Genomic DNA, 24,437 nt, shown 5'->3' with positions numbered 1-24,437 from the left:
TCAAAGATAGCATGATATAAAATGCTCAAGTTGATCAAACAAGAAATGCTCCAAATTGGTAATATGACAAAATTAAATGACATAAAATGAAAAAAAAAAGAAAATTACAGGCCAATATCACTAATGAACATAAATGCAAAAATCCTCAAGAAAATACTAGCAAATTGAGTACAACAATACATTAAAAACATCATACACGATGATCAAGTGCTATTTAGTACAGGGATGCAGGGAAGATCCAACACCTATCTGCAAATCAATCAGTGTGATACACCACATTTACAAAATAAAGCATAAAAATTGCATGATCATCCCTAAAGATGCAGAGAAAGCATTCAATGATACAAGAATCATTTATGATAAAAATTCTGAATAAAATGGGAATAGAACAAAAGTACCTCAACATAATAAAGGCCATATATGACAAACCCACAGCCAACATCATACTCAACAGTGAAAAACTTAAAACTGTCCCTTAAGAACAGCAACAAGAAAAGGAAACCCATTTTTACCACTCTTGTTTAACATAGTATTGAAAGTCCTAGCCAGAGCAATCAGGGAAGAAAAAAAAAATAAAAGGGATCCAAATTATAAAGGAAGAAGTAAAACTGTCCCTATTTGCAGATGACATGATTTTATATAGAGAAAACCCTAAAGAATTCAGCAAAAAACTGTTAGAAATAATAAATGAATACAGTAAAGTTGCACTGCAAAAATCAACATACAAAAATCAGTTGCATTTCTATACATTAACAATGAAATAGCGAAAGAGAAACCAAGAATACAATCTCATTTACAATTGCAATAAAAAGAATAAAATACCTAGGAATAAATTTAACGAAAGAAGTCAAAGATCTGTATACTGAAAACAATAAGACATTATTGAAAGAAATCGAGGAAGACACAAAGAAATGGAAAGATATTCCATGCTTGTAGATTGAGAAGAATTAACGTAGTTAAAATGTCCATACTTCCTAAAGCAATCTACAGATTCAATGCAATCCCTATCAAAGTCCCAATGATATTTTTCATGGAAATAGAACAAAGAATCCTAAAATTTATATGGAATAACAAAAGACTCCGAATAGCCAAAGCAATCCTGAGAAAAAAGAACAAAGCTAGAGGTATCACAATCCCTGATTTCAAAATATACTACAAAGCTATATTAATCAAAAGAGAATGGTACTGGCATGAAAACAGACACACCGATCAATGGAACAGAATCAAGAGCACAGAAATAAGCCCACACTTCTATGTACAGCTAATTTTCAACAAAGGAGCCAAGAACATACAGTGGAGAAAGGAAAGTCTCTTCAATAAATGGTGCTGGGAAACTGGACAGCCACATGCAAAAGAATGAAAAGCAGACCATTATCTTACACCATACACAAAAATTAACTAAAAATGGATTAAAGATTTGAATTTAAGACCTGAAACCATAAAACTTCTAGAAGAAAACATAGGTAGTATGCTCTTCGACATCGGTCTTAGCAGCATCTTTTTGAATATCATGTCTCACTAGGCAAGGGAAACAAAAGAAAAAACAAACAAATGGGACTACACCAAACCTAAAAAGCTTCTGCAAGGCAAAGGAAACCATGAACAAAATGAAAAGACAACCCACAAACTGGGAGAAAATATTTGCAAATCATATATCCAACAAGGGGTTAATTTCCGAAATATATAAAGAACTCATACAACTCAACAAACAACCCAATTAAAAAATAGGCAAAGGATCTGAACAGATATTTTTCCAAAAAAGATATACAGATGACCAACAAGCACATGAAAAGATGTTCAACATCACTAATTATTAGGGAAATGCAAATCAAAACTACAATGAGATATCACCTCACGCTCATCAGAATGGCTATAATTAACAAGACAAGAAATAACAAGTGTTGGAGGGGATATGGAGAAAGGGGAACCCTCATACTCTGCTGGTGTGGGAATGTAAAATGGTGCAGCCACTATGGAGAGTCCTCAAAAAATTAAGAATAGAACTACCAAATGATCCAGCTATTCCACTAATGGGTATTTATCCCAAGAAAAGAAATATGAATGTCTAAAGATATATGCACTCCTATGTTCACTGCAGCATTATTCACAATAGCCAAGATTTGTAAACAAGGTAAGCGCCCAACAATGGATGAATGGATAAAGAAGGTGTGGTATATATATACAATGGAATATTACTCTGCCATAGAAAAGATGAAATCTTGCCATTTGTAACAACAGGGATGGATGTTGAGGGTATTATGCTAAGTGAAGTTAAGTCAGATGGAGAAAGTAAAATACCATATGATTTCACTCGTAAGTGGAAGATAAAAACAACCGCAGCAACAAACATATACATAGATACAGAGATTAGATTGGTGGTTACCAGAGGGCAAGGGGGGAGGGAGGTGGGTGAAAGGGGTAATAGGGCACATGTGCATGGTGACAGATGGTAATTAGTCTTTGGGTGGTGAACATGATGTTGTCTACACAGAAATTGAAATATAATGATGTACACCTGAAATTTATATTATTTATAAACCAATTTTACCCCAATAAAATAAAATAGTGCAGATAAGACATGATAGCTACTTAAGAGAAGATGGTAGCAGGGAAGTGGTGAAATTTATTAAATTCAAGATCTATTTTGAAGATTAGAGCTAGGCAGAATTTGTTGGTGAATTAGATTTGTTGAATGAAAATAAAGAGGTGTCAGAAATGATTCCAAGCTTTTCGGCATGAGCCAAAAAAAAAACAAAAAAACAAAAATGGAACTGCCATTTATAGATATGGGAAAGTCTGTGAGAAAGAAGAAATGGGGGGCGGGGCGGGGGGCAGGCCGGTGGCATAGCGGTTAAGTTCACACATTCTGCTTCAGCGGCCCGGGGTTCACTGCTTCGGATCCTGGCGTGGACCTGCTCACAGCTGATCAAGCCATGCTGGGGTGGTATCCCATACAGAAGAGCTAGAACTCTACAACTATGGGACACAACTGTGTACTGGGGCTTTGGTGAGGGAAAAAAAAGAGGAACATTGGCAACAGATGTTAGCATAGGGCCAATCTTCCTCAAAAAAAGAAAAAGAAGAAGAAATGGGGGATAATATCTGAAGAAAAGAGAAAAAAGAAATGCTTCAAATTGGTAACATGACAAAACTAAATTTCAATCATTAAAATAGAGAAGTTTTCGGTATAGTAAAATCCACAGAAACAAAGTTTTGGGTTACCAACTCCATCTTTACACAAATGCAAGAGTTCTAAAAAAAAAATCCTCTGGGTCTTGAGATCCCCTCAAACAATTCAATAAACTTTAAGGAATGAGGTAATACATACAAAATGCTTTGAAAACATAAAATGCTACATCAATGTGATATACCTAGGAGCTCTGCTACTAGATAACGAACTGCTGCTGCTTCTTAGACGTTTTCTGTACCGTGGCCTTCTCCTCTTCTGACTCTGGATTGCTGATTTATATTCAGATATGATATTTTTAATATGACTTTCAAATAAGGCAGATAATCGCAGCGTCATGCTATAGATCTGAAAAGGTAGAAATTAGCCTTGTTTTACCAACTACTTTGATTATATAAAAAATAAAACATATAAACATGCCTGGAACAATATCAGCATCATCCTTCCAGACAAAACATATGCACTATTTCATATACACGAAAAACTCTTCCTGAAGAATTAAAACAAGATACCATTTTCACCTAAAAGTTAAGAAAGATTTTTAAAAGATAATATGCAATGTTGGGAAGGGTAGGAAAAAAAGATTCTCAGACATTGTCAGTGAGTATTTTAACTGGAACAACATTCTAAAGGACAATTTGCAATATGTACCAAAAATCTTAAAAATATACACATATTTTGACTAATAATTTCACTTCTGGGAATTCATCCTAAGGAAATAACAGAGAATTGCACACACAAAATAATTATGTTCAAGAATCTTAAAGATGTTACCACAGCATTATTCATGTAAAGTGAAACACTAGAAACAACCTAAATCTATAGCACTAGGACACTGATTAAATAATATAAAACCTCCATATGGGAGAATACTATGGAGACATTAAAACTCCTGTTTTCAAAGAGTAAGAATGACATGGGAAAATATTCATAATATATGTTAAAAAAGACTTCAAAATATAAAACCCACTGTTTTAAAGAATATATAAACATATGTAAGTATATATGTAAATGTAGGAAATAAATGTGAAAAAAGTATGCCTGCAGAAATTAGTGAAAATTCATTTTATATAAGGAGGAAGTGGGCAAGCATATACCTATTGTGCAACTGATTTAAAAGTTAATCAGATACAAGTGATTACAAAACACAAAAATTATTATTACTATTTTTTTGTTCACAAGATATTTAAGTTCTGACAAAACATAGAGAAAGTATTAAATGTAAGTACAAATAACAGTTATAACTTCCCAATATGGTTCACTATCTGTTATAATAAAGGGAACGTAAATATTTAGAGCTAATCCAAATATTTCATATAAATTAATACTGTCAACCACTTGTATTTACCAAATTATTTATTGGACATATTAAAGAGTACTTAAATTACTACCTCTTCTTTCCTTGACCTCTCTCTGGCAGATATAAGTATTACTAAAGAGTAAAGAAGAAGCAGGTAGAGAAAGGACGAGGTGCTTAATTTCAGAATGATCATGCTAAATGTGTCTTTATGCACGCCTAATAAACTGTTTCAGAGAAGATACTGAGAATCAAACCTCAGTAACTATGTCAGAATTATAGTACATAACTTGTTTAGCAATTTTAAAACTGGTGAAAGAAAACTGCTTGATATATATAACTAAATGCTTAGATAATTAATCCACCTAATATTGGTTTTTCATACCCTTGACTTTTTATTAGAGGTATAAGCTTTGGAGTTGCTGAATATTTGGCGAACGTCCTTATAAAATTCCAGAGGACTACCATAGTTTCCTGCTTCCAAAGTTTCTTTCACAGTGCTGAAGTCCATAGGAGTGTCTATAACATCCTGATAACCCTACAAAGAAGAATGTGTTATTAAATACACAGACTGGGTAACAATACTACACAATACAATGGGACTGAGATTTGTATCACCAAGCCACCATGAAATAAATACACTGCTTTTCAATCAGCCAACTACCTCTCCCCAACCTCAAACCATCAATTTAATAGAGCTTTTTTGGAAATGAAAACAGCAGGGGTCTGTGGGAGGGCCTTAGCCCTCACCTTGTAATCGATAACCATATGACTTTCTCAAAGGACAGAACAGAAAATCCAAAGCCACTGGCTTCATCCCTACAGAGTCCATAATACGGAATTCCGTTTCTTGCTTGAAGGTTGATGCAATCCCCAATTCCTCAGCTAAGTGCTCAATGGAAGTAGAAGATGGCATTATTCAAATATAATTAAATAGTTCCATGTCACAAATTAGCTACATATTTCTAAGATATCTCTGGCTATGAGGGCGTTCTACCCAAGACGTCATTAGTTGAAGGTCAAAGTCAAATTGGCCATGTCTGTGCCTCTCTATCTTTTTGTTTTTTAATGAATGTGGCATTTGTGCTTCATCTAAGATCTTTAGTCTCATAGATTCAGAATTAGTTTGATTTTGATTAGGGAAGGGAGAAGATTCTATTTTAACCTAAGTCTTTCAAGTCTAGTTAAGATAATCCTAGGGTTATCACATGGGATTACATTTGAAATTTATACCTATTTATACCATAATCATCAATAAATAAACATATTTTGGAGTGAAAATCACAGTCAGTATTAGATCCCTCATCTTATTCAGAATCATTAAGAAGTAAAATCACCACATTTCGTTTAAAGCAGAAGCCAAAGGCCCAGAAAAAGGGGCAAAGGAAAGGTATTATAAAAAGAGAGAAAATATTTTTCAAAGTATGAGAAACCACAATTGCTCTTAATTTATCTTTTTCATTTTTTTGGCTTAAATCATAAAAATAAAAAGTGTATTCCAACACAGTATGGCTTATGAAACAAAGATTTTCATAGAGGAAAAATGTGGGAACTTTGTGTAATATGATGACCAAAACTCAAAAGACCCAGTCAGCTGCTAAATGAAGTTCCAGTGGGAATAATCAGCTGCAATACAGACATAATTATATTGTGTAATTGATGTTTTCTACTCTGCTAGAGTAGCTTTAGATCTATAGAAACAAATAAACATCTATGCAGATGCTAGAAAGAACACTCTTGAGAACACGTGTTGATTTAAAAAACAAAAAATAAACGACAACCAAAAACTCAAAGGTAAAAAGAGAGTGAACAGAGTTGGAAAACAGCTTTACAAATTATTAAAGGTTCATTTACAATATGGAGATTTTTAAAAATAAAACAACTCAAAAACAACCAGTGTATGTCTTTTAAGAGACTACTAGGCCTACCTCAGAAAGAGACAGATCTTGTTGTCTTTCTGGAACAACTGACCCTGAGGATTCTCCCTCTTGCTCTTGATGGCCCTATTAGGGTAAAGAAGATATAAAGTGTTTCCAGACCACCACAACAAAAGATCAAGACTTGAAGTGTTATTATGACTTAAGGCTCAAAGAGCCATAAATAGGAATTATGATTTTACTGACTGTACTTTAAGATGAAGGGATTCTACATTCACCATTCTCGATAAGAAAAACACAAGACTAATTTATTCTACCCAAACTCCCTACAAACAAAGCAAGCTTTGCTGAACATAATTTTGTTCCTTATTTGAATGATATTTTTTCACAACTGGAACGTGTATGCAGAGAATATTGATGTTTACTAATTTCAGAGGATGGTCTGAGGTTTTTCTGAAATATTGCTGTGCCTTTTCCCTGAAAAAGTTGAAATAGTTTTGCTATCTATACTAAAAGGTTATTCAATATATAAATACTCCTAGAAAAAGAATCCTATAATATAAGTTCTCATGCTTTTATCTTTGATGAAAACCAGTATGTTATATTGGTTACTCTAAGTGACCATATTGGATAACATATATTTAATATAAATTAAACAGGGCTGACATTTATCACCAAGGGTCTACAGTGTGTAGAAGTGTATTAGAAGTTAGTAAAATGTATTAAACAAATATCTGAAATAAAAGCAAGAAGGAATCACAAAGATATTTAGATTAAAATTTGGTTTACAACTGCATAATTTACATACAAAGTACATGACAGGCATTTTAAAAAGTCATGACTGGCCAGCCCGATGGCTTGGCGGTTAAGTGCGCGCACTCCGCTACTGGCGGCCCGGGTTCGGTCCCGGGCGCGCACCGACGCACAGCTTCTCCAGCCATGCTGAGGCTGCGTCCCACATACAGCAACTAGAAGGATGTGCAACTATGACATACAACTATCTACTGGGGCTTTGGGGAAGAAAAAAAGGAGGAGGATTGGCAATAGATGTTAGCTCAGAGCCGGTCTTCCTCAGCAAAAAGACGAGGATTAGCACGGATGTTAGCTCAGGGCTGATCTCCCTCACCGTCATGACTAATCACGCTACCCACTTCCACAATTCAAAGATACACAAACAAGGAAGGAAAAGGAGGGAAAGCGAGAGGGAGCGAAGGAAGAAGAGGGGAGGGAGGGAGGAAAGAAGGAAAAAAGGGGGAAAGTGGCTCTTCAGATCTTAGCATGGACATCTTTGGGAAATTACACATGGGCAATTATTTGAACAGCTCTATGCTTACTGGGTAAGAAAGATGATCAGCTGGCTGTCGAAATGGCTCTGAGTCTTCACGTTCATAAATGAGGCTCAACAGTTCTTTGCATTGTTTTCTCCAAGCATCAGGATTACACTTTAAAGACTGTCTTCTGCCTCGGCATTTGACCTGTAGATTTTAATAGAATTATACCTAAAAGCTCTTTGTTTAACTCTTCATTGATTTTCTCCTGTTTTCCTAATGTTAATATATCTATATAAGATAGAGCACCTCCTATTCAAAAGTTTCTTAGTTTAGATTAGGCATCATTCTCCCCAGCAAAAATATAAACAAATAAAAACTAGATATTATACTCATGGAAATAGCAAGAATTCTAGTATTCTGAAATTTCATTTTAAGAAAATGTGAACCTCATAAAACAGAGAGGAACAATTTTTTTTTCCTCTATAAGGTTAATAATTTTAATGCCTTAATATTTGCTGATAGTTAAGTATATTTCATAATGGCACCATAATTTTTTTAAAATAACACTTGAATTGATCTAATTTGTTTTTTTAGTAAATCCTTTGTTGTCATGATAAATTCTGGCCTTTACCATTTGATGTCTTTCTTATATGATCTCTTTCAGTATTTTAAAGGAAATTTTTCCCTATATAGAACAAATATTTGTCTAATATCATAGGAAGGTGTACAGAACAGAATTAACATAACAGACCTAAGGCTGCGATCTTTTAGTAGGTCTTGCTTGCAAAGTTGGCGCTTGGCTGGCATCTGGAAGTTTGGCACCTGAACTGTTTCCTAAATAATAAAGGTGGTTTACTGTCCCTACACTGTTCATACAAACAATGTGATTTGTGATTTTCCTGTACATTTCCTGTGCTTTCCTGTTTTCTGGCAGTCTAGAATCTTAGCATGTGTTAGTCAGATAGTGTCTTCATAACCAGATCCCAATAAATTCCTTGGAGACTGAGTCTCTAATCACACACATGTTGCTACATTTTCATTGCAGAGGAAAGGGTATGCTCTGTGTGGCCCATCAGAGGAAGAGAGAGCATAAAGAAGTCTGCAAATGGATTCCACCAGACTGTCTGTGTCTTTTTCCCTGCAATCCAGCTGTTTATCATTGTAATAAACCTTACTTACTGTGTCACTGTAATAAACCTTAGCAATGAGTAACAACTATATATACCGTGTTCCCTGAGTCTTTCTAGCAACTCTCCAGACAAGTGGAGTTGGTCTTAGGGATCCCCAACACAGGAAGCCTGAAAACTTTTCTTATCAGCAGTTCATTTATTCACTCACCCTTCTTCCAGATGAAGTACCAGGACCATCTGAATCTAAATCAACCATTTCTGTATCCTAAAATTAAAACGGAAGAGCAGGAGAAGATGTTACGTTACATTCAAAGTCTTACAAATTAGATGAATATTTACAAAGAAATGGCAAATACAATCACAATTGCTCCATCATTGGACCAGGCAGCAGAGCAAAGACTGGAGAGAGAGACTCACTTAAAACTTTCCCTATATGCTGTGCACAAGCTTGAAAATATAGTGGGAGAAGAACAGTAAACAAGGTTTCTCTTTAAATCAGAACAGGAAATGAGGGAAGAAGTACAGGCGTACCTTGTTTGATTGAGCTTTGCTTTATTGAGCTTCACAGATGCTGTGTTTTTTCACAAATTGAAGAGTTGTGGCAACTCTATGTTGAGCAAATCTATCGGCACCATTTTTCCACAGAATTTGCTCATTTCGTGTCTCTGTATCATATTTTGGTAAGTCTCGCAATGTTTATTTGTTATGGTGATCTATGATCAGTGATCTTTGATGTTACTATTGTAATTGTTTTGGGGTGCCACAAACTGTGCCCATATAAGATGGTGAACTTAATCAATAAATGGTGTGTGTGTTCTGACTGCTCCATCAACTAGCCGTTCCCCCTGTCTCTCTCCCTCTCCTTGGGCCTACCTATTCCCTCAGATAAAACAATGTTGAAATTAGGACAACTAATAATCCTACAATAGTTTCTAAGTGTTCAAGTGAAAGGAAAAGTCACATGTCTCTCACTTAAATAAAAAGTTAGAAATAATTAAGCTTACTGAGGAAGGCATGTTGAAAGCTGAGACAGGCTGAAAGCTAGGCCTCTTCTGCCCATTAGCCAAGTTGTGAATGCCAAGAAAAGTTCTTAAAGGAAATTAAAAGTGCTACTCCAGTGAACACATGAATGATAAGAAAGCAAAAACAGCCTTATTGCTGATATGAAGAAAGTTTTAGTGGTCTGGATAGAAGATCAAATCAGCCACAACACTCCCTTAAGTTGAAGTCTAATCCAGAGCAAGGCCCTAACTCTCTCCAACTCTATGAAGGCTGAGAGAGGTGGGGAAACTGCAGAAAAAAAGTCTGAAGTTAGCAAAAATTAGTTCATGAGGTTTAAGGAAAGAAGCCATCTCCATAACATAAAAATACGAGGTGAAGCAGCAAGTGCTGAGGTAGAAGCTGCAGCAAGTTATCCAGAAGGTCTAGCTAAGACAATCAGTGAAGGTGGCTACAGTAAACAACAGATTTTCAATGTAGATGAAACAGCCTTATAATGGAAGAAGATACCATCTAGAACTTTCATAGCTAGAGATGAGAAGTCAATGCCTGGCTTCAGAGCTTTAAAGGACAGACTGACTCTTTTGGATAGGGGCTAATGTAGCTGGTGACTTTAAGTTGAAGCCAATGCTCATTTACCATTCTGAAAATCTGAGGGCCCTTAAAAATTATGCTAAATCTACTCTGCCCATGCTCTATAAATGGAACAATAGGGCATTATGAAAGCACAGCTGTTTACATCATGGTTTAATGACTATGTTAAGTCCAATATTGAGACCTACTGCTCAGAAAAAAAGATTTTTTTCAAAATATCACTGCTCATTGACAATGAGCCTGGTCGCCCAAGAGCTCTGATGGAGAAGTACAACAAGTTGTATGTTTTTTCATGCCTGCTAATACAAGATCCATTCTGCAGCCCATGATCAAGGAGTAAGTTCGACTTTCAAGTCTTATTATTTAAGAAATACATTTTGTAAGGCTATAGCTGCCATAGATAGTGATTCCTCTGATGGATCAGGGCAAAGTAAATTTAAAATCTTCTGGAAGGGATTCATCACTGTAGATGCCATTAAGAACATTTGTGATTCGTGAGAAGAGATCAAAATATCAATATTAACAGGAGTTTGGAAGAAGTTGATTCCAACCTTCATGGATTAATTGGAAGGGTTCAAGACTTCGGTGGAGGAAGTGACTGCTGATGCAGTCGAAACAGCAAGAGAACTAGAATTAGAAATGGAACCTGAAGATGTGACTGACTTGCTGCAATCTCATGATAAATCTTTAACAGATGAGGAGTTGCCTCCTACGGATGAGCAAAGAAAGTGGTTTCTTGAGATGTGATCTACTCCTGGTGAAGATGCTGTGAAGATTGTTGAAATGACAACAATGGATTTAGAATATTACATAAACTTAGTAGATAAAGCAGCAGCAGGGTTTGAGAGGATTGACTCCAATTTTGACCCAAGTTCTACTGTGGGGAAAATGCTTTCAGACAGCATCACATGCTAGAGAGAAATTGTTCATGAAAAGAAGAGTCAATCAATGCGGCAAATTTCACTGTTGTCTTATTTTAAAAAATTGCCACATTGGGCCAGCCCCGTGGCTTAGTGGTTAAGTTTGGCATGCCCTGGCGGCCCGGGTTCGCGGGTTCAGATCCGGCACAGACCTATACCACTTGTTAGCCATGCTGTGGCGGTGACCCACACATAAAATAGAGAAAGACTGGCATAGATGTTAGCTCAGGGCTAATCTTCCTCAAGCAAAACAAAGAGGAATATTGGCGACAGATGTTAGCTCAGGGAGAATCTTCTTCAGCAAAAAAAAAAAAAAAAAAAAGAAAAAAAAAAAGAAAAAAGAAATTGCCACAGCTACCCCAACATACAGCAACCACCATCTTGATCAGTCAGCAGCCATTAACATCATCGAGGCAAGACCCTCTACCAGCAAAAAGATCATGACTCACTGAAGGCTCAGATGATGGCTAGCATTTTTTAGCAATAAAGTATTTTTTAAATAAGGTATGTATATCGCTTTTTTAGACATAATGCTGTTGCACACTTAGACTACAGTATAGTGTAAACATAACTTTTATATGCACTAGGAAACCAAAAAATTTGTGTGATTCGCTTTATTGTGATATTTGCTTTGTTGTGGTGGCATGGAACGGAACCGTAAAATCGCCAAGATCTGCCTGTATAGTGATCAGTATCTAAAGATCCACCTAAATGTTTTTTGTTGTTAGTGCCATCAAGTCAATTCTGACTCCTAGGGACGCTGTGTACAGCAGAGTGGAACTCTCTCCAGTCTTTTTTGTGCCATGATCTCATCCTCTGGCACTCTATCAGACAATACTCCACTGCTATTCATAGGGTTTTCATGGCCAATTTTTTCGAAAGTGGTTGGCCAGGTCCTTCTTCCTAGTTTGCCTCCCATCCTAGTAGTAACCAAACCCGACATTGCTTCTTCCTAGTCTGTCTTAGTCTGGAAGCTCCGCTGAAACCTGTACACCATGGGTAACCCTACTGGTATTTGAAATACTGGTGGCATCGATTTTGGCATCACAGCAATAGGCAGCCGCCACAGTATGACAACCAACAGACAAGTGGTCTGGTTCTCTGACTGGGAAACAAACCATGGCGATGGCAATGAGAGTGCAGAATCTTAACCTCTGAGACCACCAGGGCTGGCTACCTAAATGTTAGAATTGAAAAATAAAAACCTTATTCTAGATGACATGCTAATTTAATATAATATAATCATGAATTACTCATGATTAATCTTTTGCTATTTTAAGAAATACATCTCTTTATTATAGAGAAAATATAAAAGTGTATTAAAACCTAAGATTCAGTAAAGTATCCCTCTGACGGATAGTTTTTTAATATAAAGAGGCAAGGCCCATGCACCGCTATTTACTTGTTGAGGGTAAAGCATATAGGTAATGCCTAGGAGAAAAGAAAAGTAGCTCATGAGCTATTAGTACCCCTTTCTAATAAAATAAAGTTGTTGAATTACATTTTACTTTAATTTTCTATTCTAACTCAAGGAGTGCTACTCTAAAAAGAGCAACATCCACTCATAATAAAGACTCACAACAAACTAGGTATAGAGAGAACGTACTTCAACATAATAAAGGCCATATGTGACAAGCCCACAGCTAGCATCATGGTCAATAATAAAGCTAAAAGCTTTTCCTCTAAGATCAGGAACAAGATAGGATGCCCACTCTAGCCACTTGTATTTAACATAGTATTGGAAGTCCTAGCTAGAGCAATTAGGAAAGAAAAGCAAAAGGCATCCAAATCAGAAAGGAAGAGTAAAATTGTCTCTATTAAGCAGACGACATGATGTTACATAAAGAAAACCCTAAAGACTCCACCAAAAAACTGTTAGAACTAATAAACAAATTCAGTAAAGTTGCAGGATACAAAATCAATATACAAAAATAAGTTGTTTTTCTATACACTAACAAAGAACTATCAGAAAGTGAAATTAAAAAAATAAACCCATCTGTAATTGTATCAAAAAGAATAAAATATCTAGGAATAAATTTAACCAAGCAGGGGAAAATTATACACTGAAAACTGAAGATGACACAAATAAATGGAAAGATACTCTGTGCTCATGGATTGCAAGATTTAATATTGTTAAAACGTCCATACCACCCAAAGCAATCTACAGATTCAATGCAATCCCTATCAAAATTCTAATGGCATTTTTTACAAAAATAAAAAAAAATAATCCTAAAATTTGTACAGAACCACAAAAAATACTACTAACAGCCAAAGCAATCTTCAGAAAGCATAAAGCTGGAGGCATCATACTCCCTGATTTCAAACTATATTACAAAGCTATAGTAATCAAAACAGTATGGTACTGGCATAAAAACAGACACGTAGATCAATGGAACAGAAAAGAGAACACAAAAATAAATCCACACATATATGGTAAATTAATTTACAACAAAGGAGCCAAGAATATACAATGGGGAAAGGATAGTCTCTTCCATAAATGGTGCTGGGAAAACTGGACAGCCACATGCCAAAGAATGAAACTGGACTCCTATCTTATACCATACATAAAACTCAACTCAAAATGGATTAAAGACATGAAACTATAGAACTCAGAAGAAAACACAGATGGTAGGCTCCTTAACATCAGTCTTGGCAATGATTTTTTTGGATTTGACAAAATCCAAAGGAAATAAAAGCAAAGGCAAAAAAGCAAAAATAAACAAGTGGAACTACATTAAACTAAAAAGCTTCTTCACAGCAAAGGAAATCATCAACAAAATGAAAAGGCAATCTATGGAATGGAAGAAAATATTTGCAAATGATGTATCTGATAAGGAGTTATTATCCAAAATATATAAAGAACTCATATAACTCAATAGCAAAAAAACAAACAATCCAATTAAAAAATGGGCAGAGGACTTGAATAGACATGTTTCCGAAGAAGACATACAGATGGCCAAAAGGTACATGAAAAGATGCTCAACATCACTAACCATCAGGAAAATGCAAATGAAAACCACCATGTGATATCACCTCACATCTGTCAAAATTGCTATTATCAAAAAGACAATAAATAACAAGTGTTGATGAGGATGTGGAGAAAAGAGAACACTCATACACTGTTGATGAGAATGTAAATTGCTGTAGCCACTATGGAAAACAGTATGAAGATTCCTCAAAAAATTAAAAATAGAACTACTAGATGATCCAGCAATTCCACTTCTGGGTATTTATCTGAAAAAAACAAAACAACTAATTCAAAAAGATATATGAAACCCTATGTGCACTGCAGTATTACTTATAATAGCCAAGATATGGAAGAAACCTAAGAGTCCATTGATAGATGAATGGATAAAGAAGATGTGGTATATACATACAATGGAATATTACTCAGCCTTGAGAAAGAAGGTAATCCTGCCATTTGTTACAACACGGATGGGCCCTGAGGGCATGCTCAATGAAATAAATTAGACAGATAAAGACAGATATTGCATGGTATCACATATATGTGGAATCTTAAAAAAAAAGTCAAACTCATAGAAACAGGATAGAAAAGTGGTTGTCAGGGGCTGGGTGGTAGGGGATATAGGAAGAGATTGGTAAAAGGGTATAAACTTTCAGCTTAAAGATGAATAAGGTCTGAGGATCTAAAGATCCAATGTAAACCATGGTGACTATAGCTGATAACACTGTATTGTATAATTGAAATTTCCTAAGAGAGTAGAACTTAAATGTTCTCACCAAAAAAAAAAAAAAAAAAGATAAAGTTGTTGAATTACATTTTACTTGAATTTTCTATTCTAACTCAAGTAGTACTACTCTGAGGAGAAATTCTTACTACATCAAATCCTAAGTCAAAATGCATTTATGTGAAAGGTCAGAGAAAATAATATCAGGAATAAGAATGATAAACTTTTCATTAGTTTCAGGAGGATAATATCTAATTGTCACATCCGAGTTTTTCTTATTATGTAAGTAACATTTAATTCCAACAGTACTTACAATGTTTTATAGTCAGATACGTTTTCATGAAAGAATAAAAAACAACATTGGAGATTTACCATTCTGGAGATTAACAGTACAGATAATATAAACATGTAAAATATCTCTGTACAATAGCCATACAATAGAATCTAGCATATTTGAGTCACTCATCCCTGGGATGAATTGTTTTCCACTAAAGATTTTTGAATTATCACTTTCCATTATTGTTTCAGCCTCTTATCTTGGTTTTTGCTTCTCTCTATCGTAGCATCTAGTCAAAAATGGCTTTATGTAAATTAGGGATATGGCTGGGTGGGGAAATCAGATATATGAGAGTCTGTTGACAATATTAATTTCATTTCATTAAGGAAAATTGGCTTATGTTTGCAAATTTCCATAAAGGAAATCAAACAGCAATTGCACGAAACTACTAAAAATGTAGACTTTCAAACCTGAATGAAATTTTATTGTACATATATTGTGTAGAAAATCAATCCATACTAAAATTTCAATCAACTAACCACTCTTTTAAAATATTTAGTGCTTTGTTTTGTTTTTAAGTGCTGGAAAATGAAGTGTTGACTTCTCATCACTGAAAGCCACTGAGTCAAATAGGATGACTGGCCACCTGTCTCTGACTAAACACTGTAGCACCACTACATTTTTGGTATATGCTATATAAATACAGGTTAAAAAATTTAATATAAAAAGATGCAGGTATTCAGCCAGCTTTTAGAAATCAGCTTCACTACTCATGGCCAGTCCTAACACTTACATGTAATATTTACTGTCCTTCAAATAACAGAAAAGGAATTCATGCTTACTCATCATGGTGCGATTCTTACCTCCTCTGCATCAGTACTGTTTAGTTCTTCTGCCTTAATTTTATTGTAAGTATCCAGTATATCAGTACAACTCTGATCCCTAAGAAATAAGATAAGTCAAAAATACATTTCAATAAATTAAAAAAAAATCAGAAGTCAGCCCCTATGGAAGATACAGCTTCTTCTTACCCAATAAATCGAAGTAAGACATCAGTTACAATTTTGGCTGCTTTAACTATAGGACTGTCTGGCTCATTGAAAGTCCTGGCATTGTGCTCAATGTAGCGTACCTCCCACATTAATGCTGATATTCTCCTATGAAAGAAAAAATATTCTCTGTTACTCTTGGTTGATACATTTAAAGTCTATTCTAGGAATATACAACATAGAACAACTAGGCACTTAATTGTGATATGTCAAAGGTGTTCTAACATATGTATGTGACTCAATATACATGTGTGACTGATGTGCACTAATAAAGGTATATAGTTACAGTATTGGAAGCACAGGAAAGAAGTTAGAACGATTGGACTGCATATTAAAACTTGGAAAAAAACTGACCCAGGACATTATAAGTAAATAGTAATTTGATCAAATACCAACAAATGAAAACAAACAAACAGTGTTTTGATAAAGTCAAAAGAATGTTTAGTTTTGAGAAGAGATGAGAAGAGCAAGAAAAAAAGAAACTAGGCTGTAGAAAAGGACAGATTTTTATCTAGCTACTTACTGAATGAAATTATAGGTAATGTTATAAAATACACCCAACTGGTTATATTTACAACCAGTTCATGGAATAACTGTGGTTAGGACACAGTGGAATCTGGGGTGAGAGAGGCAGCAAAAGGTGCCCTCTACCACCCTCCCTTAACCATCTCCCTTCCAACCAAAACCAAGGAAAAAATAACTTGGCTCTTTTTCTATACACATTTTGGGGCTGGTAACTAAATCTAATTAATTGCTGCCTAATTCTCCAACAGGGGATTTAAATATGCTCCAAGTCTCTGTAGCATCTTAATCATGATGAATCTACAAACCATTTAATCTGCTTTTAATAAACTAAAGTTAACCATATGTTTTGTTTTACACGTGATTTGTGCTGCTCATAATTTCCTCCGTGTCCTTTTTTCCATATCCCTTCTTACCCTGGAAGACTGAGAATCTATTGAATAAAGGGAAATTAGTGTTTCAAATTTTTAGAAGAAATTTTGGAGTGGGTCTTTTCAATGATTATTTTACACATGAAAACACAGATCTTAGTGTATCATTATGCAAAAAGGAAAGCAAAACATGGAAAAGTTATAAACTTTATAGTAAATGATAAAACTAAACAGACCTGTAAAAGCGATTTTCAAGTCTCCGCCTGATGGTGTTGAGGTCAGTTGGATAAGCAACTACAGTACAATACAAGGGATAGGCACTGAGATCCACTGGAACAGCAAAAGGGCTGGCAAAATCTACAATATTACCAAAATCAAAAAAGGTAGTTTTTTAAAGGACATTAAAATTTCATGTTAACAAACAAAAATTCATATATAAACAAGAAGGGAGAGCAACATGCTACATTATAAAATGATAATGATTCAATTATGAAAATATTAGACCATACTGTTATTATGTTATTCTTTTTATTTGGACATAATATCTATAAATCATGCATAATACACTGGTTCAAATAAGGTAAAATGAGACAAAATTAAAGGAGTACCATATTTAACTTCAAATTTATGTTTCTTCTGGATAAATGCCAAACATCTCCAGTGATATGTTTTAGAAAATATAACTAGTCATGTGAGTAAAATATATTACTCACCCACTGTCTTTACCAAAGAACCCATCCAAAGCCAGGCTCAGGGAATAGCTAGAGAGCCAAAATGACGCAAGAAAGTACAAGACACCTATATGCCTGCCTTCTCTGTTACAAGCCCCCAGAGAACTGAAAAAGTTTATCAGTCATTACTTTGGCCAGGCATATAAAAATGTTAATATTAATACTAGAATCACTGTGCCTCTTAAGTTAAAAGTATACAGTGAAAATAAATCCATTTCCTTTTGTATAACTTAAAATTCTGCTGGTTTTCCTTGTTCCCTCCCATCCTTCTAGTATTCTTTCATATTCACCATACCCAGGGAAAGAAGGTGGTTGATGCCCTGAATAACCCGTTCACATTCCTCATCTCTGGAATGAGCCCCCCACTCTCCTTCCTGGGGTTTGTATAGCAAAGCAGTCAGTTCCTCCTGGGACACAGGAACACCAGCACCAACTTCATCTGGAAAGGCAGCTATGTATACGATGAAAAATCAGAAATCATTAGTTTCCAATGTATGCTACTGACATTTTTCTTTTAGAAGAATTATAATTCATTTTTAAAAGCATATTTACTTCCTTCTGGAATTGGCTCCATATCCCAGGGGCTCATCTTTTCTCTCTCGTTATTGTCCCAGCTATTAAAAAATAAGATGTAAATCAAATTCACATGACACTTTTGTATACTAGCATAATTTGCATGATTTTTTGGGGGTGAAATTTGGAAAGGGGTGATACAGTTTTCCTTAAAGTACAACTTTGCCTCCATAAAGATAATAATAAACCTCTAACAGACAAAACATGGTCCACTAATATGAAACTTAAAGAGCAATAAGCTTACTCTTAGTTTTACTTGGCTTTTTTTTTTTTAATTCCAATCAGACATATATTCAATGTTAAGCCAGAGTACAGAATAAAAAGGTCTCTTTGGAAAATTCCTTTCAGGTTAAAAAAGTCGATTTAATAGATCACTTCTTTCTGTGAGATAATCTACTTTATCCTAGAGCTTAAGTATTATAGCATCTCCAAAGTTTTAATATTCCTTTTTCATCCACAATATGGAGACTAAAAGTCAATCTTCACAGGATAAACATTTCTTCTATCATTCTTGAAAAGAAAGCTTCGTTCATTAGGAATCTTACAACTCTGGGATTTCATGAAGAACTAAAGTAAATGTTGTAGACAAATAGTACGTTTAGACGCAATGCAGTCACTTCTCCTTAGACTTCATACCACTAAATAAAAGACTAGGTACTAATATTCATTGCTATATTCCAGCTACAACAATTACTTTAAACACTGAATTAATTTCAATATTCTTCATAAAATAATAGTTGTAATTTGTGTCTAAAATAGAAATATTTAAGAGAAAATACAGGCATAAGGGAGGTAGAAATAATTCTTTAGTTCTTGCTTTGTTTTAGCATGTATATTGGACCAAAAGGTTTATCATCAAATTCCATGCTTACAGGAACTATTACTTCCTTACAGGTCCAGGTCTTATAAGACTAGATGAGTCAGATAAAAAAGTATTATTCCTGATAGGGTTTATAGAAAGTCCATATAGTACTACAGTAATATATCAGGCATAAAAGACCATAACTGTACTTACTGAACACTGTAACACTGGAAAGAACTATCAGGATACTCTGGTTGAAAAGGCTGCTGACTCTCCACAGTTCCAAACCACCAGGCGTCATCTATTATACTGCGGAATCTATCACCTATAATGTTTGTAGAAATTCTTAAAAGGGTGCTTTTGAGAATGATAGCTTTGTTCCCACTCTAACTTGCTACTTTTTGTTGAATACAGAAACAGCATTATATCAAGCATTATTAGAGGTTTAAATCTAAGTTTTCCAGAGAAGTGAATTTTACATTTTACCCTCTTCAAGGATTTTGATTGCCAAGTGCTAATAATCTTTTTGCAATACATCACATACATCCATGTCTTCTAAAATAAATGCTACCATATATAATTTTACTTTTATCAATTACTTGGGATCATCATTAGGCATACTCCTTGCACTGTACATATGTTACTACAGTTATTTCTTCCTTTCTTTCTTTTTACTTTCAGCTTTTTGCCTTTAAAAATCTCTTCATACTATTTTTCTGTCTCTAAATGGCTAAGGATTACAAAACCAAACGATTGTGGACAAAAATGTTTCTTCCACATAAGAAAGGAAAATTTAAAAGTATTGTTAGCAAACATTTACATAGAGTTTACTCTGTGTCAGGTACCATTTAAGTGCTTTCTATATATTAATTCATTTATTGCCCACATCAACCTTATAGGTGTGTTCTGATATGATTCCCATTTTAAAGATAATGGAAGTGAGGCACAGAGAGGTTAAAAACTCGCCCAAGAACAAATAGCTGGTGAGGAGAGAAGGGAGGGAGGGGAGAAGAGGGAGAGCGGGAAAGGAGGGGGGAAAGGAAGAGTGGGAAAGAAGGAGTGGGGAAAGGTAGAGGTAGAGAGAGAAAGAGAAACAGATAGAGACAGGGAGAAAGAGACAGACACAGAGAGAGACAGACAGAGAGAGAAAAAGAGAGAAAGAAAGGAAACCACAATCAGTAATGGTCTGTTTAAGAGCCTAAGTGTTAAGTACTCTATTTTAGGGCAATTGACATTTGATGATTTTCTTTTCCTTTATTTTTTTTTTTGTGAGGAAGACTAGCCCTGAGCTAACATCTGTTGCCAATCCTCCTCTTTTTGCTGAGAAAGATTGGCCCTGGGCTAACACCCGTGCCCATCTTTCTCTACTTTATATGGGACACCTACCATAGCATGGCTTGATAAGCAGTGTATAGGTCTGCACACGGGATCCAAATCTGTGATCCCCGGGCCGCCGAAGCGGAGTGCGCGAACCCAACCACTAAGTCACCAGGCCAGCCCCTGATGATTTTCTTTTTAATTCAGACTTGTATTTTAATACAGTAGGTATTCCCAGAAGGTTTAGAGGTTATATGCCTCACACAATGTGCATAAAATCACCTAAATGTAAGTGAAAAAGAAAATTTAATTTTTCTAATTTTGCTAACACCTTTTTCCAGTTACATGTTAAACTAGTTTTTTTCTGTTGAATCAGAGTGAAAAAAGTTATTTACTCTACTTCAAACTTAATAGTTATTAAGCGAGAATTCTATACTTACCAATCTGCCAGTTCCTTTCTTTGGCTTCATTATAAAACTGATGTAGCACAAGGAAGTCAATGACATCTGGCATGTCATGGTACCTGTACAGAAAATAAAGTGCATATGAATCAATATACAGATATAATATTATATGTTACTTACTAAATATCTAGGGATATATGTTTAATGTGGAGCTATTAAGCAAAATGTTGCAAACCCCAAGGTCTCTACAAATACCTTTACTAAAATTAAACCCCATCTGCTTTGATCAGTTTGGGAGTGCCCTGCCTACTGCTGTATCACTTCAATAATATAAAGATGCCAATGAAGGTTCTTAAAGCTTAATATAAGGTATTTTACATTAAAGGCTTTTTAAGAAAAGTATGAATTGATGTTCTTTCATCTCCTTAGATTTCAAACTCAACTTTAAGAAATGTGCCATTGACTAATTATTCCTATTATTATTAACATTATTTCTGTTAAGAAAATAGAAGAGAGATTTGAAGTCAAGATGGCAGCGTAGGCAGACTCTGAACTCACCTCCTCCCGCGGACACAGCCAATTTACAACTACTCGTGGAAAAATCAGCCCTGAGACAGAACTGAAAACTGGATAAGAGGAACTCCTGCAACAACAGACAATCCTAACTGAGGTAGAAGAGGCAGAAACTCCCTTCTGGAGAGGAAAAACGCTGCCTTCACAAGCCGCAGCGCCTCACGGCCACCCGGGAGCAGCCCACAGGTACCCAGCCCTCCATGGAGGCGCAGGGCCCTGAGCCAGGAGCACCCCCGCTGTGGGCATTTTGTAGACCCAGCACAATCGAGATGAGTGGCATAATATCTGACTTTGCCTGCTACTAAAACATTGTGGAATACACCCAGAAAAGCTGGGTCACAAAGAAATTAAAACCGGTTTTTAAAGGGCCCACGCACAAACTCACCCGTTTCAGAAAGCAACCTAAAATCACCAGAAAGGAGCACAGTGCTTTGGTGAAAAGAGACTCAACTAATAGGCCCTGTGTGCATCTCGGTGAGAGCTGAGACCTCTCCAGGGACTGGGACATTGGCGGCGGCCATTGTTGGGGCCTGGTGTGGGAGTGCTGACACAGACGCCATTGGAGGTCTCCCTGGGGCCTGCTAGCCCAGGGTCTGCCCCACCAGCTAGAGCACTGATTTAATCCAGCTCAGCCAGGGCAGGCAGCCCACCCTAGAGACTGGCCCCACCCAACAAGCCCTCAGGCAACTTGTGGGCCTGCATAGATTGGTGACTGGATTCTCTGCAGCCTGGCAACTGAGCCGAAGTCAGTGGGGCAGGGCGTGCACAAGGAGCGGGTGGAGAGTGTGGGGCAGTGGTGGAGTGTGTGGGGGTCCCGCCGGGGAGAGACTGGGTCCGCTTCAGGAGGTGGGGGCACGCACACGGGGCAGGACTGTGTTGACTGTGTGTGTGGACCTGTGGGCGGCAGGGCTTGTCAGCTGCAGAAGACTTGTGCTTCTCAAAGACCCACATAGGTGGTTTGCCCAACCTTCCAAAGCCTGAAACAAGTGGGTGCTCCTGTGCCTGAGGCCAGGCCCGCCCAGCTGCAATCCTCAGAGAGCTGACAAGAGACCTAAAGGCAGGAGGCTTATACCAATTGTAAGGCCCTGAGCCTCACAACCTGCCACGCTGGGGGCCTACTCACTTAAAAGAAATACTGCAACACAAATGTGGTATTAGAACTTGCAGCCAACTATGCTGGGGATCCCCACACCTGATAAAGAGACTGAAGGGCACACAACAACTACAAGCATCTGAGCATTACAGCAGCTGGCTAGGAGCATAACTCAGCCTCCCTGGGCGCCTACAGGAAGAGCAAACAGGCCACAACAGAAGGACACACGTAGCCCACACAGGGGTCACCCCTGGAACATTGAAAACTGAGGGAAGCACAGGGCAGGCCTCCTAAGCCATCAGTTACATAAGGTCACCTATCCAAGAGCAGGTGACGTAGCTGACCTACCTAATACGTAGTCACAAGCACAGGGAAAGAGGCAAAATGAGGAGGGAAAGGAATACATTCCAAGTAAGGGAACAGGACAAAACCCCAGAAAAGGAACTAAGTGAAACAGAAATGAGCAACCTACCCGACACAGAGTTCAAACTAAGAGTGTTAAGGATGCTCACTGATCTGGGGAGAAGAACAGATGAACTCAGTGAGATTGTCAACAAAGAAATGGAAGATATAAAAAAGAACCAATCAGAAATGAAGAATACAATACTGTAAATGAAAAATTCACTAGAGGGACTCAAAAGCAGAGTAGAGGATACAGAAGAACGGATCTGTGAGCTGGACGAAAGACTAGAAGAAATTACCCAAGCTGAACAGGTAAAAGGGAAAAGAATTAAAAAGAGCGAGGACAGTCTAAGGGACCTCAGGGACAACATCAAGTGCACTAACTTCCGTGTTATAGGTGTCCCGGAAGGAGCAGAGCAAGACAAAGGGGCAGAGAATCTATTTCAAGAAATAATAGATGAAAACTTCCCTAACCTAAGGAAGGAAACAGACATCCAGGTACAGGAAGCACAGAGAACGCCAAACAAGATAAAACAAAAGAGGCCCACAACAAGACACATCATAATCAAAATGTCCAGAATTAAAGATAATGAGAGAATCCTAAAAGCTGCAAGAGAAAGTCAAGTTACATACAAAGGAAACCCCATAAGGCTCTCAGCTGACTTCTCAGCAGAAACCTTACAGACTAGAGGAGAATGGTATGATATATTTAAAGTGCTAAAAGGAAAAAACTTACAGCCAAGAATACTCTACCAAGCAAGGTTATCATTAAAAATGGAAGGAGAGGTCAAAAATTTCCCAAACAAGCAAAAATTAAAGGAGTTTGTCACCAAGAAACCAGTGCTACAAGAGATGTGAAAGGGACTGATTTAAGGGGAAAAGAGAAGACCACAAATAGGAAAAATTATCTATTTCCATGATAAGAACGTAATGGATACAAATGCACAAAAAAGAGGTTAGATATGATATCAAAAACATAAAATGAGGGAGGAGGGGAGTTAAAGAGTAGAGCTTTCAGACAGAGGTCAAACTAAAGAGACCATCAATTCTGTACAGAAGAAGAAAGGAACAGAGAAGGACTACTAAAACACTGAGAAAACCAAAAGTTAAAAAATGGCAGTAAGTGCATAATTATCAATAGCTACTTTAAATGTCAATGGACTAAATGCACCAATTAAAAGGCATAGGGTGGCTGATTGAATAAAAAAACAAGACCCATATATATGCTGCATACAAGAGACACACTTCAGGCCTAAAGACACTCACAAACTGAAAGTGAAAGGATGGAAAATGATACTTCACGCAGATTGCAATGAAAAGAAAGCTGGGGTAGCAGTACTCATATCAGACAAATTAAAC

The 24,437-nt window shown here is 36.4% G+C and overlaps 1 protein-coding gene across 2 annotated transcripts in view; it reads right to left on the bottom strand.

The window, feature by feature from the left end:
* Positions 1-24,437, bottom strand: part of BRWD3 (bromodomain and WD repeat domain containing 3) — a 136,173-nt gene that overhangs the window by 11,270 nt on the left and 100,466 nt on the right. For both annotated transcript variants that reach the window (XM_004442078.3, XM_087426513.1), the window contains exons 27-38: positions 21,047-21,129; positions 19,503-19,614; positions 18,467-18,528; positions 18,210-18,365; positions 17,420-17,540; positions 16,273-16,398; positions 16,105-16,183; positions 8,971-9,027; positions 7,696-7,836; positions 6,413-6,487; positions 4,870-5,022; positions 3,372-3,535 (exon numbers count right to left, since the gene is read on the bottom strand). In XM_004442078.3, the coding sequence (XP_004442135.1) occupies positions 3,372-3,535; positions 4,870-5,022; positions 6,413-6,487; positions 7,696-7,836; positions 8,971-9,027; positions 16,105-16,183; positions 16,273-16,398; positions 17,420-17,540; positions 18,210-18,365; positions 18,467-18,528; positions 19,503-19,614; positions 21,047-21,129 (1,329 nt within the window). The remainder of the gene's footprint in view (positions 1-3,371; positions 3,536-4,869; positions 5,023-6,412; positions 6,488-7,695; positions 7,837-8,970; positions 9,028-16,104; positions 16,184-16,272; positions 16,399-17,419; positions 17,541-18,209; positions 18,366-18,466; positions 18,529-19,502; positions 19,615-21,046; positions 21,130-24,437) is intronic.

This window comes from Ceratotherium simum, chromosome X (assembly GCF_057802395.1).
Source record: "Ceratotherium simum simum isolate JZ-2026a chromosome X, ASM5780239v1, whole genome shotgun sequence".
Taxonomy (NCBI): Eukaryota; Metazoa; Chordata; class Mammalia; order Perissodactyla; family Rhinocerotidae; genus Ceratotherium; species Ceratotherium simum.
This window is presented reverse-complemented; position numbering and strand designations above follow the sequence as displayed.